This window comes from Aotus nancymaae, unplaced genomic scaffold (genome assembly GCF_030222135.1).
Source record: "Aotus nancymaae isolate 86718 unplaced genomic scaffold, 86718_ANA_hifiasm-v0.15.2.pri h1tg000115l, whole genome shotgun sequence".
NCBI classification, from domain to species: Eukaryota; Metazoa; Chordata; class Mammalia; order Primates; family Aotidae; genus Aotus; species Aotus nancymaae.
Genome location: NW_026988530.1, coordinates 9,297,879 through 9,315,048, shown reverse-complemented (window position 1 = coordinate 9,315,048; position 17,170 = coordinate 9,297,879). Strand labels below are relative to the sequence as shown.

The 17,170-nt window shown below is 38.3% G+C and overlaps 1 protein-coding gene across 9 annotated transcripts in view; it reads right to left on the bottom strand.

The window, feature by feature from the left end:
* The window catches only part of NEK1 (NIMA related kinase 1), a 225,860-nt gene that overhangs the window by 162,881 nt on the left and 45,809 nt on the right, over positions 1-17,170 (bottom strand). For all 9 annotated transcript variants that reach the window (XM_064371000.1, XM_064370999.1, XM_064371003.1 and 6 more), the window contains 3 exons: positions 481-540; positions 189-248; positions 45-95 (listed from right to left, as the gene is read on the bottom strand). In XM_064371000.1, coding sequence (XP_064227070.1) covers positions 45-95; positions 189-248; positions 481-540 — 171 coding nt within the window. The remainder of the gene's footprint in view (positions 1-44; positions 96-188; positions 249-480; positions 541-17,170) is intronic.

Below are 17,170 nucleotides of genomic sequence, written 5' to 3'. Positions count from 1 at the left end.
ATATTCTTTAAGAAAAAATTGTATTTAATAGATTATCCTCTTACCTTTTCCTTTTCTTGTCTTTTCATTTGTTCAGCCTTCATTAAACTAATAATCTGTAACAATTTTAAAGACAAACTTCTTACAACTCTTGGACCTATTATCACTTACAATTTGCCAAAGGTAGAAAAACAAGAGCAAAAAACTACCTGATCTTTTTGTTTCTTTTCTTTTTCAATACAATCCAGCCTTCTCTTTCTTGCTGCTTCCTTAAATAAAAAAAGAACGTTTTTATCAATAATAATTCCTACTGTTGCTAGTTTCATTAGGAAAGTTAGTACACCAATGACAGAAGTATGTTCGGTGAGGTTTTTTAAAAAAAGAAGTTACAGGTATTTAAAAGAAATAAGGCGCGGTTTGGAGGCTTTATAGTAAGATTTTGTTTCTTTTTAAAAATTATTTCTCCAAAGCTTTAAAATAACCAGACAGATGTCTTTATACCTCAGACATTTTCCTCCTTTCTTCTCCAGTATTCACTCTCTTCTCTGGAGTTTGATGGGCCTGGACAAAAAGTAAAACTACAAATTAAATAAAGATTTTAAGGTGCTTATTTGAGAATCCCAAATTAACAGAAATTTAAAACAAGAAAAAGGTAAAGCCCATACTTCTATAACTCTCTTCCAAATTACATTATCTTTAAAAACAGAAAACACTGTAGTCTTTGACATGCTGTCTGTTAAACAAACAGGAACATTAGATTAAAAGAAACTGTGGAAAAGGGTCCTTTCCCAATGATCAACTAAACAGTTGTGTGTTCAGATATGGATGTTAACTTCAAGTTTTCTAATATTATGATAGAATAGCATTTCAAAAGCCCATGATAGAGATAATTTTTTTAAAAAATTACATTATATATATTCAGTATATAAAATTCAAACAAGATTAAAAATTTATGGTCTATTTTGCTCCCACCTCCAGAGGTAATGACTGTTAATACTTTCATTAGTGCCTTTTAGACATTATTTTATGTATTTAGATATATATACAGTTCAAGTATATACAGACAATAATTTTAACTGAGTTTTACATACATGTAATATTAATGTGTTACTAGATGGAAAAATGACTTTAATTTTTAAAATTTCAATAGCTTTAGGGGTTCAAGTGGTTTTGGTTACATGGATGAAATGCAAAATGGTGCATATTAGATATTTACATTTCTTGTATATACTGTTTACCTAATGTATATAAATTTCTTGTATATACTGTTTGGGGTTGTTAATGGAATCACAAAATATATATTCTTTGGTATCCTACTTTTGCTCAACATTGTTTTTAAGATTCATTTATGTTATTATTTATATCTACATGTTTTCTTCATGAATATATAGCATTCTATTAATTTTGATTCCTTTCTTCCACAATTATCTTATACTTTACTCATTAGGTCTATTCTAAAGTATCTGGGGGTGGGGGCTGGTGTGGTAGCTCACACCTATAACTGTAGCACTTTGGGAGGCCAAGGCAGGAGGATTGCTTGAGCCTAGGAATTTGAGACCAGCCTGGATAACACAGTGAGTCCCTATCACTACAAAAAAATTTTAAAAATTAGCCAGCCATGTGGCCCACACCTGTTGTCCCAGCTACTCAGGAGGCTGAGTTGGAAGGTTCTCTTGAGCCTAGGAGGTAGAGGCTACAGTGAGCCATGATCACATCACTATACTCCAGCCTGAGTGACAGATCGAGACCCTGTCTCAAAAAAAAATAAAAATAAAAATAAAAAGTATCTGGGGGATTTATGGCTATTTCTTTCCATTTCATTTTCTAATCACTTATTTTTTACGTAGGGCTTCCATCAGGCCACTTTATTGAATTTATTAATAGTTTAATGCTGCTTCACTGAGATTTTCTAGGTAGGTAATCATATCAAATGGAAATATGATATGTCTATGTTTTCTCTCCTCTTCTAATATTTACATTTCTTTCTTTTCAATTGCTCTAGCTAGAACCTCTGGCACAATTAAACTATGGCAATGGCAGCAAATCCCTCTGTCTTGTTCCTGACTTTAATGATAATGCTTCCAATGTTTCATCATTATGTATAAAGCCTGCCATAGGTTTCAGGTGTTATACATACTGTATTAAGAACTTACCTTCTGTTTCTTGAATCATACTTTTTAAAACAAAAGTTAGTGTTAAGTTTCACCCAATTTTCAGCATCTACTGAGATGATTTTTATATGATTTTTTTCTCTAACCTGCTAATGCAGTAAAATTACAGTAATTGGTTTTCTACTGTTGAAATGTCCCTGTATTACTGCAATAAATCCTATTTGAGAATTATTACATTTTTTTTTGATAAACTGCCTCATTTCCCCTTTTTAAAATCCTTTTTTTTTGGTTAGGATTTCTGTATCTGTTCTTATAAGTGATCTACAGTTTTGTTTTACTCTGTGTTAATTGCCCAATTTTGTAATCAAGGTTAAGCCTAATACATGACTGATTTTTCAAACAATTCTAAATGCAATTCTATATATCAAAATAGGTGAAAAATTTATAGAAAATTTTAAGTTATTTATCATGTACCAGTGTTTATATTTTTCAGCCACCTTAGAAAAGGTGATTTTAAAAGAATAGTGTACAATTTTTCACCTACGCTGAGTTTCAATACAAAGGAAAGTAGACATTACTTAAAAAAATTACTTGGGAAAAATATTTTGATGGTCCTTTGCATTATTATCAAAATAATCCAGCATTTGATTAAATCATTAAAAGTTGTCTCTACTAACAATTCCATTTTAACAGCAGCTATATTTTAACAAAGTCATTGGTATAAAACATATTGCCCTTTGCTTTAGTTTTCTAAATTATGTAGAATGACCATAACATATATGCACTAAAATTCTAGCCCTGAAAATTGAGAATAATTACGAAATAAACATGACCCTCACATCATTTTTGAAATACATGTCTCACAATATATTAAAAACTTAAAAAGGGACACAAAAATTTACTTTCACTGAAAACAATTCAAAAGGATAATATTTCTGCTTTAGAAAGCAATGATATAATTTAAACTGCGTATTTCTTTCAAATGAAATACAACTTTTTTACTTTAATGAAGATATTACTGAGTATGAGCCCAGGAATATGCTGATATTTAAAATATGTAATACTAGGCAATGGCTTAATAAACTTATAAATGAGAATATTTACTGTTTTGAAATGTGCTTTGGCATTTTAAATGATCATAAACCAATCAATTTTATTGGTACAATATGTTTTAACTCAAAGCCATAGCAACAATGGGATAAGTGGTGCTAAATCTCACACCTGATTTCACTCTCATGATGAACTAAATGATGCATTTACTCTCTTGACAAAATAACCCAAGCAGTGGGTTCTCAGAACTATCCCACTCCCTCACTGTATTATTAGTTCCTAACTCCTAACCTCTAATTTTGGCTAGTTATTTAAATTCAACTCTCATTTAAGCTAACCATTTACATTACCACCTTACCCCAAAAAAGACACTAAAGTTGATGAAATAAAAACAATACTGAAACATTTAAAGAACATTAGATTTCAAACTTTTTCTAAAGGTAACCCACAATAAGAAATTATCTGGACTCAGTGAAGACACATACACACCCCTAAGTTTCACAAAATACCTTCACTATGTATAGCAGACCCTGCTACTTTCTATCACTTGAAAACAAATAGACAAAATTCCCTGCTCTTTGCCTACTAGAATGTTTTTGCCAACACTAATGGATAGCAACCCCTCACTTTAAAATCATGAGAGACCTCTGGGGGCACTATTATTGAAGTACAAGAAATAAAAATCATAGTATCATTACAAAAACACAGGATTTCTGCCATGATGGTCAAATAGGAACAGCTAAGGAGTGCAGTTCCCAGTGAGAGTGATGCAGAAGGCGAGTGATCTCAGCATTTCCAACCAAGGTACCAGGTTCATTTCAAAGGGACTGGTTGGACAGTGAGTATAGTCCAGGGAGGGCAAACCGAGGCAGGGCGGGGCACTGCCCCACCGGGAAGTGCAGTTGGACAGAGGATCTGGGACTCCTCCCCTCTGGTACTCCAGTTCAGATACTGCACTTCTCCTACTGCCTCTGCAACCCACAGACAAGGAGATCCCCACCAGGCTGAAAAGCGCCACGAGTTGCTACCAGATCAGAGCGGTAGCTCTGGCTGCTGCCATGGGTTGTTAGCACAGATTTAGGTGGACATTTTAAACCAGTGCTGACAGTGCCTGTGGGACCAGAACTCGCTGCTCCCTAGAAAGCAGGGGAGTTGAAAGCAGGGAGACAGGTAATACGGCTTGGCAGGTCCCAACCCCACAAAGACCAGCAAACTGAAGCCCTCTCACTTAAGAGTTTCGCAGCTAGCACATCAGTTTGAGCTCAACCCAGGACGATCCAGCTTGGTTGGGGGAAAGGCATCACCATAGCTGATCTTACCTGTGTAAACAAAACCCAGAGGAAGCTTACACAACAGCTGGACTGAGCCCATGGCAGCCCAGGAGCGCCCCTGCAGGCAGACAAGGGACAAACTGCCTTGTGAAGCAACCTCCTGACCCCTGCACAACCAAAAAGACACCACATAAAAGAGTGGTCTGACTGACAACTGGCAGGTACCCTTCTGGGACAAAGCTACCAGAGGAAAGATCAGGCAGCAATACTTGCTGTGTTGCAGACCCCACGGGTGATTCCCAGGCAAGAAACGTCTGGAGTGGACCTCCAGCAGTCCTACAGCACAGGGGCCTGTTAGAAAGAAAACCAAAAAACAAAAAGAAATAGCTTCAACATCAACAGAAAGGAGGTCCACTCAGAGACCCCATCTCAAATCACCAACTTCAAAGATCAAAGGTAGATAAATCCACGAAGATGGGAAGAAACCAGCGCAAAAAGGATGAAATCATCAAAGACCAGACTGTCTCTCCTCCTCCGAGGGATCACAGCTCCTCACCAGCAAGAGAACAAAACAGGATAGAGAATGAGTTTGACCAATTCACAGAAGCAGGCTTCAGACGGTGGGTATAACAAACTTCTCCGAGCTAAAGGAACATGTTCTAACCCAATGCAAACAAACTAAAAACCTTGAAAAAAGGTTAGATGAAATGCCAACTAGAGTAACTAACTTAGAGAAGAACATAAATGACTTGATGGAACTGAAAAACACAGCATGAGAACTTCATGAAGCATACACAAGTTTCAATAGCTGAATTGATCAAGCAGAAGAAAGGATACCAGAGATTGAAGATCAACTCAATGAAATAAAATGAGAAGGCAAGATTAAAGAAAAGTGAAAAGAAATGAAAAAAGCCTCCAAGAAATATGGGATTATGTGAAAAGACCTAATCTACATTTGATAGGTGTACCTGAATATGACAAGGAGAATGAATCCAAGCTGGAAAACACTCTTCAGGATATTATCCAGGAGAACTTCGCCAGCCTAGCAGGGCAGGCCAACATTCAAATCCAGGAAATATAGAGACCACAACAAAGATACTCATCAAGAAGAGCAACCCCAAGGCACATACTCGTCAGATTCACCAGGGTTGAAACGAAGGAAAAAATACTAAGGGCAGCCAGAGAGAAAGGTTTGGTCACTCACAAAAGGAAGCCTATCAGATTCATAGTGGATCTCTCAGCAGAAACCCTACAAGCCAGAAGAGAGTGGGGGCCAATATTCAACATCCTTAAAGAAAAAAACTTTCAACCCAGAATCTCATATCCAGCCAAACTAAGCTTCATAAGTGAAGGAGAAATAAAATCCTTTAGAGACAAGCAATTGCTGAGAGATTTCGTCACCACCAGACCTGCCATACAAAAGCTTCTGAAAGAAGCACTAAACATGGAAAGGAAAAACCAGTATCAGCCACTGCAAAAAAGGTACCAAACTGTAAAGACCAATGACGCAATGAAGAAACTGTGGCAACTAACATGCAAAACAACCAGCCAGTAAAAAAAAAATGGCAGGATGAAATTCACACATAACAATATTAACGTTAAATGTAAATGGCCAAAATGCACCAATCAAAAGACACAAACTGGCAAACTGGATAAAAAGTCAAGATCCATTGGTGTGCGGTAGTATTCAGGAGACCCATCTCACACGCAAAGACACACATAGACTCCAAATAAAGGGATGGAGGAAGATTTACCAAGGAAATGGACAGCAAAAAAAAGCAGGGGTTGCAATCCTAGTCTCTGATAAAACGGACTTTAAATCAACAGATCAGAACAGACAAAGAAGGGCATTATATAATGGTAAAGGGATCACTGCAACAAGAGCTAACTATCCTAAATATATATGCACCCAAGACAGGAGCACCCAGATATATAAAGCAAGTTCTTAATGACTTACAAAGAGACATAGACTCTCACACAATAATAGTGAGAGATTTTAACACCCTACTGTCAATATTAGATCAATGAGACAGAAAATTAACAAGGATATCCAGGACTTGAACGCATATCTGGACCAAGTGGAACTAGTAGACATCTACCGAACTCTCCACCCTAAATCCATAGAATATACATTCTTCTCAGCACCACATTGCACCTACTCTAAAATTGATGACATAATTGGAAGTAAATCACTCCTCAGCAAATGCAAAAGAGCAGAAATCATAACAAACAATCTCTCAGACCTCAGTGCAATCAAATTAGAACTCCAGATTAAGAAACTCACTCAAAACCGCACAACTACAGGGAAACTGAACAACTTGCTCTTGAATGATGACTGGATAAACAATTAAATGAAGGCAGAAATAAAGATGTTCTTAGAAACCAATGAGAACGAAGACACAATGTACCAGAATCTCTAGGACACATTTAAAGCAGTACCTAGAGGGAAATGTATAGCAATAGATGCCCACATGAGAAGCGAGGAAAGATCTAAAATTGACCCCCTATCATCAAAATGAAAAGAGCTAGAGGAGCAAAACCAAAAACAAACAAACAAACAAAAACCCATAAAAGCTAGCAGAAGTCAAGAAATAACAAAGATCAGAGCAGAACTGAAGGAGATAGAGACACAAAAAACTCTTCAAAAAATCAATAAATCCAGGGAGCTGATTTTTTGAAAAGATTAACGAAATAGACCACTAGCCAAACTAATAAATAGAGAAGAATCGAATAGATGCAATAAAATATGATAAAGGGGATATGACCACCGATTTCGCAGAAATACAAACTACCATTAGAGATTACTACAAACAACTCTATGCACATAAACCAGTAAATCTGGAAGAAATGGATAAACTCCTAGCACTTAACACCCTCCCAAGAATAAACCAGGAAGAAATTGAATCCCTGAATAGACCAATAACAAGGTCTGAGGTTGAGGCAGCAATTAATAGCTTATCAACCAAAAAAAGTCCAGGCCCGAATTCTACCAGACCTACAAAAAGTCCACAGCTGAATTCTACCAGATCTACAAAGAGGAACTTGTTCCATTCCTTCTGAAACTATTCCAAACAATACAAAAAGAGGGAATCCTCCCTAACCCATTTTTTTTTTGAGACGTAGTTTCGCTCTTGTTACCCAGGCTGGAGTGCAATGGCGCGATCTGGGCTCACTGCAACCTCCGCCTCCTGGGTTCAGGCAATTCTCCTGCCTCAGCCTCTTGAGTAGCTGGGATTACAGGCACGCACCACCATGCCCAGCTAATTTTTTGTATTTTTAGTAGAGACGGGGTTTCACCATGTTGACCAGGATGGTCTCGATCTCTTGGCCTCGTGATCCACCCGCCTCGGCCTCCCAAAGTGCTGGGATTGCAGACATGAGCCACCGCGCCCGGCCCTCCCTAACTCATTTTATGAAACCAACATCAACCTGATATCAAAACCTGGCAGAGACACAAATAAAAAAGAACACTTGAGGCCAATATCCATGATGAACATCGATGCAAAAATCTTCAATAAAATACTGGCAAACAGATTGCAACAGCACATCAAAAAGCTTACCCATCACAATCAAGTAGACTTCATGCCAGGGACACAAGCCTGGTTCAACATATGCTAATATATAAACGCAATCCATCACATAAACAAAACCAAAGACAAAAACCACATGATTATCTCAATAGATGCAGAGAAGGCCCTCAACAAAATTCTACAGCCCTTTCTGCTAAAAACTCTCAAAAAACTAGGTATTGATGGAACATATCTCAAAATAATAAAAGCTATTTATGACAAACCCACAGCCAACATCATACTGAAACAGCAAAAACTAGAAGCATTCCCTTTGAAAACTGGGCATTAGATAAGGGTGCCCTCTCTCACCATTCCTATTCAATACAGTACTGGAAATTCTAGCTAGAGTAATTAGGCAAGAAAAAGAAATAAAGGGTATTCAATTAGGAAAAGAAAAAGTCAAATTGTCTCTATTTGCAGACAACATGACTGTCTATTTAGAAGACCCCATCGTCTCTGCTCAAAATCTCCTTAAGCTGATAAGCAACTTCAGTAAAGTCTCAGGATACAAAATCAATGTGCAGAAATGACAAGCATTCCTATACACCAATAACAGACAAACAGAGAGCCAAATCATGAGTGAACTCTCATTCACAATTGCTACAAAGAGAATAAAATACCTAGGAATACAACTAACAAAGGATGTGAAGGACTTCAAGGAGAACTACAAACCATTGCTCCAGGAAATAAGCGAGGACACAAACAGATGGAAAAACATTACATGCTCATGGTTAGAAGGAAACAATATCATGAAAATGGCCATACTGCCCAAAGTAATTTTTACATTCAATGCTATCCCCATCAAGCTACCATTGAACTTCTTCAAATAACTGGAAAAAACCACCTTAAACTTCATATAGAACCAAAAGAGAGCCCACATAGCCAAGACAATCATTAAGTGAAAAGAACAAAGCTGGAGGTATCATGCTACCTAACTTGAAACTATACTACAAGCCTACAGTAATCAAAACATCATGGTACTGGTACCAAAATAGAGATATAGACCAATGGAACAGAACAGAGGCCTCGGAAGTAATGCCACATATCTACAACCATCTGATCCTAGACAAACCTGACAAAGAAAAGCAATGGGGAAAAGATTCCCTGTTTAATAAATGGTATTGGGAGAACTGGCTAGCCACATGCTGAAAGCTGAAACTGGAAACCTTCCTTATATCTTACACTAAAATTAACTCCAGATGGATTAAGGATTTAAACATATGACCAAACACCATAAAAACCCTAAAAGAAAATCTAGGCAATACCATTCAGGACATAGGCATAGGCAAGGACTTCATGACTAAAACACCAAAAGCAATGGCAGCAAAAGCCAAAATAGACAAATGGGACCTAATTAAGCTTAAGAGTTTCTGCACAGCAAAAGAAACAATCATTAGAGTTAACTGGCAACCAACGGAATGGGAAAAAATTTTTGCAATCTACCCATCTGACAAAGGGCTAATATTCAGAATCTACAAAGAACTAAAGCAGACTTACAAGAAAAAAACAAGCAATCCCATTCAAAAGTGGACAAAGGACATGAACAGACACTTTTCAAAAGAAGACATTTATAAGGCCAACAATTATATGAAAAAATGCTGAACATCACTGGTCATTAGAGAAATGCAAATCAAAACCACATTGAGATTCCATCTCATGCCAGTTAGAATGGCAATCATTAAAAAATCTGGAGACAATAGATGCTAGAGAGGATGTGGAGAAATAGGAATATTTTTACACTGTTGGTGGGAGTATAAATTAGTTCAACCATTGAGGAAGACAGAGTGGCGATTCCTCAAGGATCAAGAAATAGAAACATCATTTGACCCAGCAATCCATTACTGGGTATATACCCAAAGGATTATAAATCATTCTATTATAAAGACACATGCACACATATGTTCATTGCGGCACTGTTTACAATAGCAAAGATCTGGAACCAACCCAAATGCCCATCAATGATAGACTGGACAAAGAAAATGTGGGACATATACACCATGGAATACTATGTAGTCACAAAAAACAATGAGTTCGTGTTTTTGTAGGGACATGGATAAATCTGGAAGCCATCATTCTCAGCAAACTGACACAAGAACAGAAAACAAAACACTGCATGTTCTCACTCAAAGGCAGGTGTAAAACAATGAGAACACATGGGCAAGGAAGGGGAACATCACACACTGGGGTCTGTTAGGGGGTGAGGGGCTAGGGGAAGGACAGCGGGGGGTCGGGGGAAGGTTGGGGAGGGATAACACTGGGAGAAATGCCTGATGTAGGTGACGGGGGGATGGAGAGAGCAAACCACCATGGCATGTATGTACCTATGCAACAATCCTGCAAGATCTGCACATGTACCCCATAACTTAAAGTACAGTAAAAAAAAAAAAAAAAAAAAAAAGAAACAAAAAGAAAAACACAGTTAACATTTCAAGGTATGTTCTATGTATATAGAATTTGAAACACTGGGGAATGTTACCCAGAGCTTTGTTAAAAATACATATTCCTTCCATACAAAGGAATATTTGGCAATAATAAGAAAATGAAGTACTGATACATGCTACAACATAGATCCACCGTGAAAACATTATGCTGAGTAAAAGAAGCCAGTCACAAAAAAACACATTCTATATGATTTCATTTATATAAAATGTGCAGATGAAGTGAACCTGTATAGACACAGAAAGTAGATTAGAGGCTGCCAAGGGTTGTGGGGTTGGGGAATACTGGGCAGTGGCTGCTAACGGAAAAAGGATTTCCTTTGGGGTGATGAATATGTTCTAAAATTGATTGTGCAGATCGTTACGCAATTCTGTAAATACACAAAACAATTTAATTAAAAACTTCTAATGAGAGAATTATGTATAGTATGTGAATTATATTTCAATAAAGCTATTTTTAAAAAATATACGTCCCAAGAGTTGCTAAATCATAATCTTTGGACATAGAGCCCTACATCTATATTCTGACAAATTCTACAGGTTAACTTCAATAGCCAGTCTAGCACCATTCTCAAAATTTGTGAACTACAACACCAAACAATTAAGCAATTTAAAAACATTAATACAGCAACTCGATATAAATAACTGAATTTTATATATATTACACAATAACGGGGATTAAGAAGAGAATGTTTAACTACATACCCATATACTCTTCTTAGGTACGTTACATGAAGGCAATGATTGTATTCATCTTCTAAAGGTCCACATTACCTTATATATAAGATATTCAAATATTTATGAAATGAAAATACTAAACTGTTCCTCTAAGGTCACACAGGTATTTTCAGAACACTATTTCTATAGTGAAGAGAGTAATACGAAACACAAAACATCCACACTGAGAGAATTGTTTTTGTCTTTTTAAAAATCACAGCCAAAGTACTGAAGTATAATATAATGTATTCAAGGGGCTCCCTCTGGTGGCTTAATGGCCACTCCTTTGCTTTAACAGAGCCTTGAAAAAAAACCTGTGACTATTACAGGAACTGGAGCAAAGAAAAGTCTTATGATAAATATTTTGTGGACAGGCTGAATAATAATAACTTGATGCACATTAGCTTAAATTTGTGCAATTACAAAATGACAGTGTCTTAAGTAGTTAAGGTTTTCCTTTTTCAAGCTTGAAGTTAAAAATTCTAACAAGCCATTGTGAATTTCAACCTCAAAGATGCTGTGGTTTCCAGTTGGGGGTGGGGAGAAGTCTTTAAAAAAAAATGACATGCAAAAAATAAGGGAAAGGCTGTGTGTGATGGCTCATGCCTGTAATCCCAGCACCTCTGGGGGCCGAGGTGGGCAGATCACTTCAGCCCAGGAGTTCGAGACCAGCCTGAACAACATGGCAAAAAGCCTGTCTCTACAAAAATTACAAAAATAAGCTGGGTGTGGTAGTATGTGCATGTAGTCCCAGCTGCTTGGGAGGCTCAGGTGATTACTTGAGCCTAGGAGGTGGAGGTTGTAGTGAGCCAAGACTGCACCACTGCATTACAGCTTGGGAGTGCAGTGCAGTGCAGGCCATATGGCAAAAAAAAAAAAAAAAAGAAAGAAATCAAGGGAAAAATCTATTTTAACAATCATGTAAAAATCATATTTAAAATACTTCAGAAACCTGGGGTTTATTTTATTTTAATTCTTTTAATTGTTAGAAGATTTAAAAAACTTTCCAAACATTTGATTGCCATTTCTTTTCTTTTTCATATAAGAAATATTTTTTCATATAACAAAATTCATATGAAATTTTTTAAGAAAAATTTATATGAAAATTCGTAACAAAAATTTTTATGAACATTTATAACAAAATTTCCTATAACAAAATATTTTTTCATATAACAAAATCATTTTTTTCATATAACAAAATTTATCATTTTAACTATTTTTAAGTGTATAGTTCTGTGGCATTAAGTACTTTCACGCTGTTGTTCACAGAGACTTAGTTTTAAGTGAAAAAAATTTTTTTTTATTTGAGACAGAGTCTTGCTTGTCACCCAGGCTGGAGTGTAGTGGTGTGATCTCTGCTCACTGCAACCTCCACCTCCCAGGTTCAAGTGATTCTCCTGCCTCAGTCTCCCAAGCAGCCGGGATTATAGGCACATGTCATCATGCCTGGCTAACTTTGGTATTTTTAGTAGAGATGGGGTTTTGCCCTGTTGGTTAGGCAGGTCTTGAACTCCTGACCTCAAGTAATCTGCCCACCTTGGCCTCCCAAAGTGCTGGGATTATAGCCATGAGGCACTGCACCCAGCCAGTGAACTGTTTTTAAAATAAGCTATATAATATCCCAAGTGCTGATTATTATTTAGTTCTCAATGGTGTAGCTGAGACCATACTTGTCTGACTGATGAAGTTTGAGAGCAACGACTCTGCCTGAATTCAAAACATTTATAACTACCATCTGAATCATTTACCTATGATTCAGAATATTTGATGGTAGAGATATTATTCAGAATATTATCAACTGAAATCTGAAAATTCCAGAGCATGCTGCTTTTATATACTGAATATTAATTGAAAATAAGGAAAACATTAAGAAAATCAACACATTACTTGATTCTATCAGCCATACAAAGAAACAGATTATACACTTGGCTACAATCCTGCCCAAACATTAGGGACTTTCTATGATATCATTTATCCAGTTTCACCAAGAGTTCTGATCTCTCCATTCAGTCAGGCTGACACATGGCCAAGAGATAAGACAACTCTGCTTCTACAAGTCCACTCAAGCATGTATCCCTTACAGACATAATGACATAAAGTTACAAACACCCCCAACTTATCTCTCTCTACCCTCATGCCAGTGGTAGTTTTATTCCCTGGGAAGACAGAGAATTCCATGTGTATATATGCCAAACATTAAAATGGATTACATTTGTAAATACCATTTAGAATAAATAAGCATCTTAAACATGATCCATGAAATAAATTTATTTTGAATTCATATTTCACTGAACTCTATTATAAAACATAAAACATATTTCAAAGAAATTTTGATCCAGGGCAGGATTTTTTTAAAAAAAGGACATTTATCAGAATCCAACCAATCTGATTTAATATCAATGAAATAAAATACAACTTCAAGTATCACAGTAAAAATATACAAAAAGTATATGTAACACTAATTAAAAACACCAGAACACAAAATTATCTACAAACTCTCCAAGCTATATTAAAAATACAGGTAATACATATTTGAATACAAATAGGAAGGCCCACAGCAAAATTAAGTAAAATTAAATGCAGTGTGTAAATACTGGGAATATTTTTTATTTATTATATAAAACTCTTAAAAGTACACTAAAAATTATGGCAAACTTATTAAAATACATACTTCACAGAAAAAATTACAGATCAGTTATACTACTCAAATTACTTCAAAGAACCAAAGAACTTTAATAGAAATCAAGTCTCTATCTCAAGAATTAGATATGAATGTACAGAATCAATTTCAAATGTTCTATAGCTTCCTCTTCATTACCTCAAACTGAAGAAGTTACCGTTTTTACATTAAATTTTATTTTTAAAAATTGCTACATAATAATTGTACATATTTGTGGGACACAGGTGATACGTGCATACATGCATACAATGTGTAATGATCAAATTAGAGTAATTGGGATCTCCATCACCTCAGCAGCTACTTTCAAACATTAAGAATAAAAGCTTAGGCAGTGTGTGGTAACTCACACCTGTAATCCCAGCACTTGGGGAGGCTAAGGTGGGTGGGTTGCTTGAGCCCAAGAGTTCAAGACCAGCCTGGACAACTTAGTGAAACTCCATCTCTACAAAAATTACAAAAGCTAGCTGGGTGTGGTGATGCACGCCTGAAGTCCCAGCTACTCATGAGGCTTAGGTGGAAGGCTCCCTTGAGCCCAGGATGTCAAGGATGCAGTGAGCCATGAGCATGCCACTGCACTCAGACTGGTGACAGAGTCAGACTGTTATTTAAAAAAAAAAAAAAGGGTGGGCGCCTTGGCTCACACCTGTAATCCCAGCACTTTGGGAGGCTAAGGTGGGTCAACACTGTCAATGTCGGCAGTGCCCTAGGCAATGATAGGCAATTATGTCAACGTTCTATTTGTTAATCTGTAAGCTAACAATAAGAATACTCAACAAACTATTTGCTCCTTTTATCTTTTTTTTTTCAAGCTTTTGTCTCCTTAGTTGGACTATGATGTTTGAAGGCAGTAGTAGTATGTTAGGTCACTGGAGAACAGCTATGTCACCACTGTCAATGATGGCAGTGCCCTAGGCAATGATGTCAACGTTCTATTTGTTAATCTACAAGCTAACACTAACAACACTCATCAATTTGCTCCTTTTACCTTTTTTTCAAGCCTATGTCTCCCTAGTTGGACTATAATTTTAGAGGACAGAAGTAGTATGTTCTTTATTTTGCACCCTTCAATGGCTTACAAAATAGTACAGATCAATGTGACCTGTACCTACACAGGAGAGAAAGAACAAAGGAAGGGGTTCAGAATGAGGAAAGACAAGAAAGAAAAACGTGCATACAGGGTATAGTCAGTAACCAATGGGAAGTCCAGTTTAGCTAAGACTCCAAATTTAGGAGCATCAAGGTGATGGCAGCAGCAGCCTAACTGGAGTGGCCACTGCCATGATGCTGGTGGCAGTGGGAGAGGCATGGCCAGGGCTGTGTACTCCATGGAGCCAGTGGAAGCTGGGAATAGGTGGAAGCCCTGTCCCCTTCTGAGTTGGCAAGATGGAAGCCTCACATTCCCTGGGTACAGCTGCAGCTGCCCAGACATGGCTGCGGACCTAGGCATCCCTGTGTTCTTGGGGGTGGGAGCAGGCAGGAGCCCTATTCTCTTAGGCACAGCTGCAGTCACCCAAGCTATAGCTGTAGATCTGGGCATCTCTGCACTCTCAGGGGCCTGGGAAGGCTCCCATCCCCACCCTGCAGGCTCTAAAGTGCCTGTTCCTATGGTCTGGCCTCTCCCCACTCCCAGCACCCACTCTGATCTTGGAGTAAAGTTGAGGCCTAGCCTGGGCACTGCTGCAACCCAGCCAGGTGCATGGGTACTCAGGGCAGTGCTGACATGCCAGCGCCCTGCCACCTTAGCCCCCTCCAGACTTTGGGTGCTGACGAGCATGGAAGGAAGTACGGGGGGTGGTTACTGACAGTAGTCTGGCACTGGCCTGCAGGTGCCCCGTGGCATGAACACCATGGGTGTCATGAACAATGGCAGGAGGCAGACAGGCTCCTGGATGAAAAGAGGTGGGTCCCCAGTGAAGCCCCATCTTCAAGGCAAGAAAGCCCTGATGCCTGGGGGCTGGAGTGGGAACTTGTAGTGCTTTGCCCAGGCTTGCCCATGGACCAGTCAGCACACACTTCCTCCCCTTTGAAGCCCATAAAAACCCTGGACTCAGCCAAACTCAAAGAGACGATGGGACAACTTGCTTGTGGAGAAGAGCTACCCACTCCAGGGTCTCTTCTCTGCTGAGAGCTGAACATTCCATGGGATGACCTGGCTGCAGAGAGGGACTACCCACTCCAGGGTGTCCTCTTTGCTGTTCTATCAATAAAGCTCCCCTTCGCCTTATTCACCCCTCCACTTATCCATGTACCTCATTCTTCCTAGACGTGGGACAAAAACTAGGAACCCACCAAATGATGGGGGTGAAAAAGCTGTAACACAAACAGGGCAAGATATGCCATGTTGCGGGTGACAAGAAGGAAAGAAGAGAGGAAGAGAGAAGGGCTGTGGCCCTTCAGGGGGCTCAGACCTAGGAGCTCCCCAAGCCAGGGCTGTGACACCCTCTTTGGGGCTCTATGATTCCTGGTATCTCCAAGCTTCTGGGTGCCACCACAATCCCTGGTGCCAGCTATGGAAGCTGCTTACAGGATGCCTGGTCCAGCTGCCTCACAGGGAGCTGACGCCTGTGCCAGCACCTGGAAGTGCCCACCCCACCACAGTCAGTGTGCCTGGCTGTGTGCAGTGGCCAGACTCCATGCCTGCTCACTCATACATCCTTTGCCGCTCCACTTGGCCTTGGCAAATCTGGGATCCAGGCTGGCAGCATGAGCCAAGGGCAGCCTGCCTGGCCAAGTGGGCCCAGTGGGCCTGAGTAAAACTCAGGCAAAGGTGCCACTGGCCACAGAGGTTTTTGGCTGGCAAGTGACACCCTAGGATTTCGTAACAATGGGAGACAGGTGCAATGCATGCAAAGTCAAATCCTGGAAGGTATGTGTGTGCCATTTGGTAGGGTAGTTTTTTGCCACTACATGTTTTCTGCATAAGTGATACTTTATAAATTTTTATGTCAATAAGGCTAACGTTAAGGTCCTCAGATTTGAGTTTCTTCATTAGAACAGGAAGTTAAAGGAATTATAAATCTTAGCAGATTACTTGTCTAAGTAAAAGAAATAATTACAAAAACTTGTTTTTTCCTGCTGTTGACTTTATCAAACAAAGATATGCTCCAGTATGCTCAAGAGTGTCATTCATTTCTCTCGAGGTTTTGTTTTTTAATAGTTATGAATTTGCTAAACACAATAACAAAACGGTTTTTATAAACAGAGTTACACCAAATTATTTAGTTGTTATTCTTTTTAAAAGAGTTAACATTTGTAAGTAACTTGATAAAGTGTAAGGCATGACTCATTCACTTACTTATTCAGCAAATACTTACTGAGTGTCTACTACTTGCCAGGAACTAATGAACAATAACAA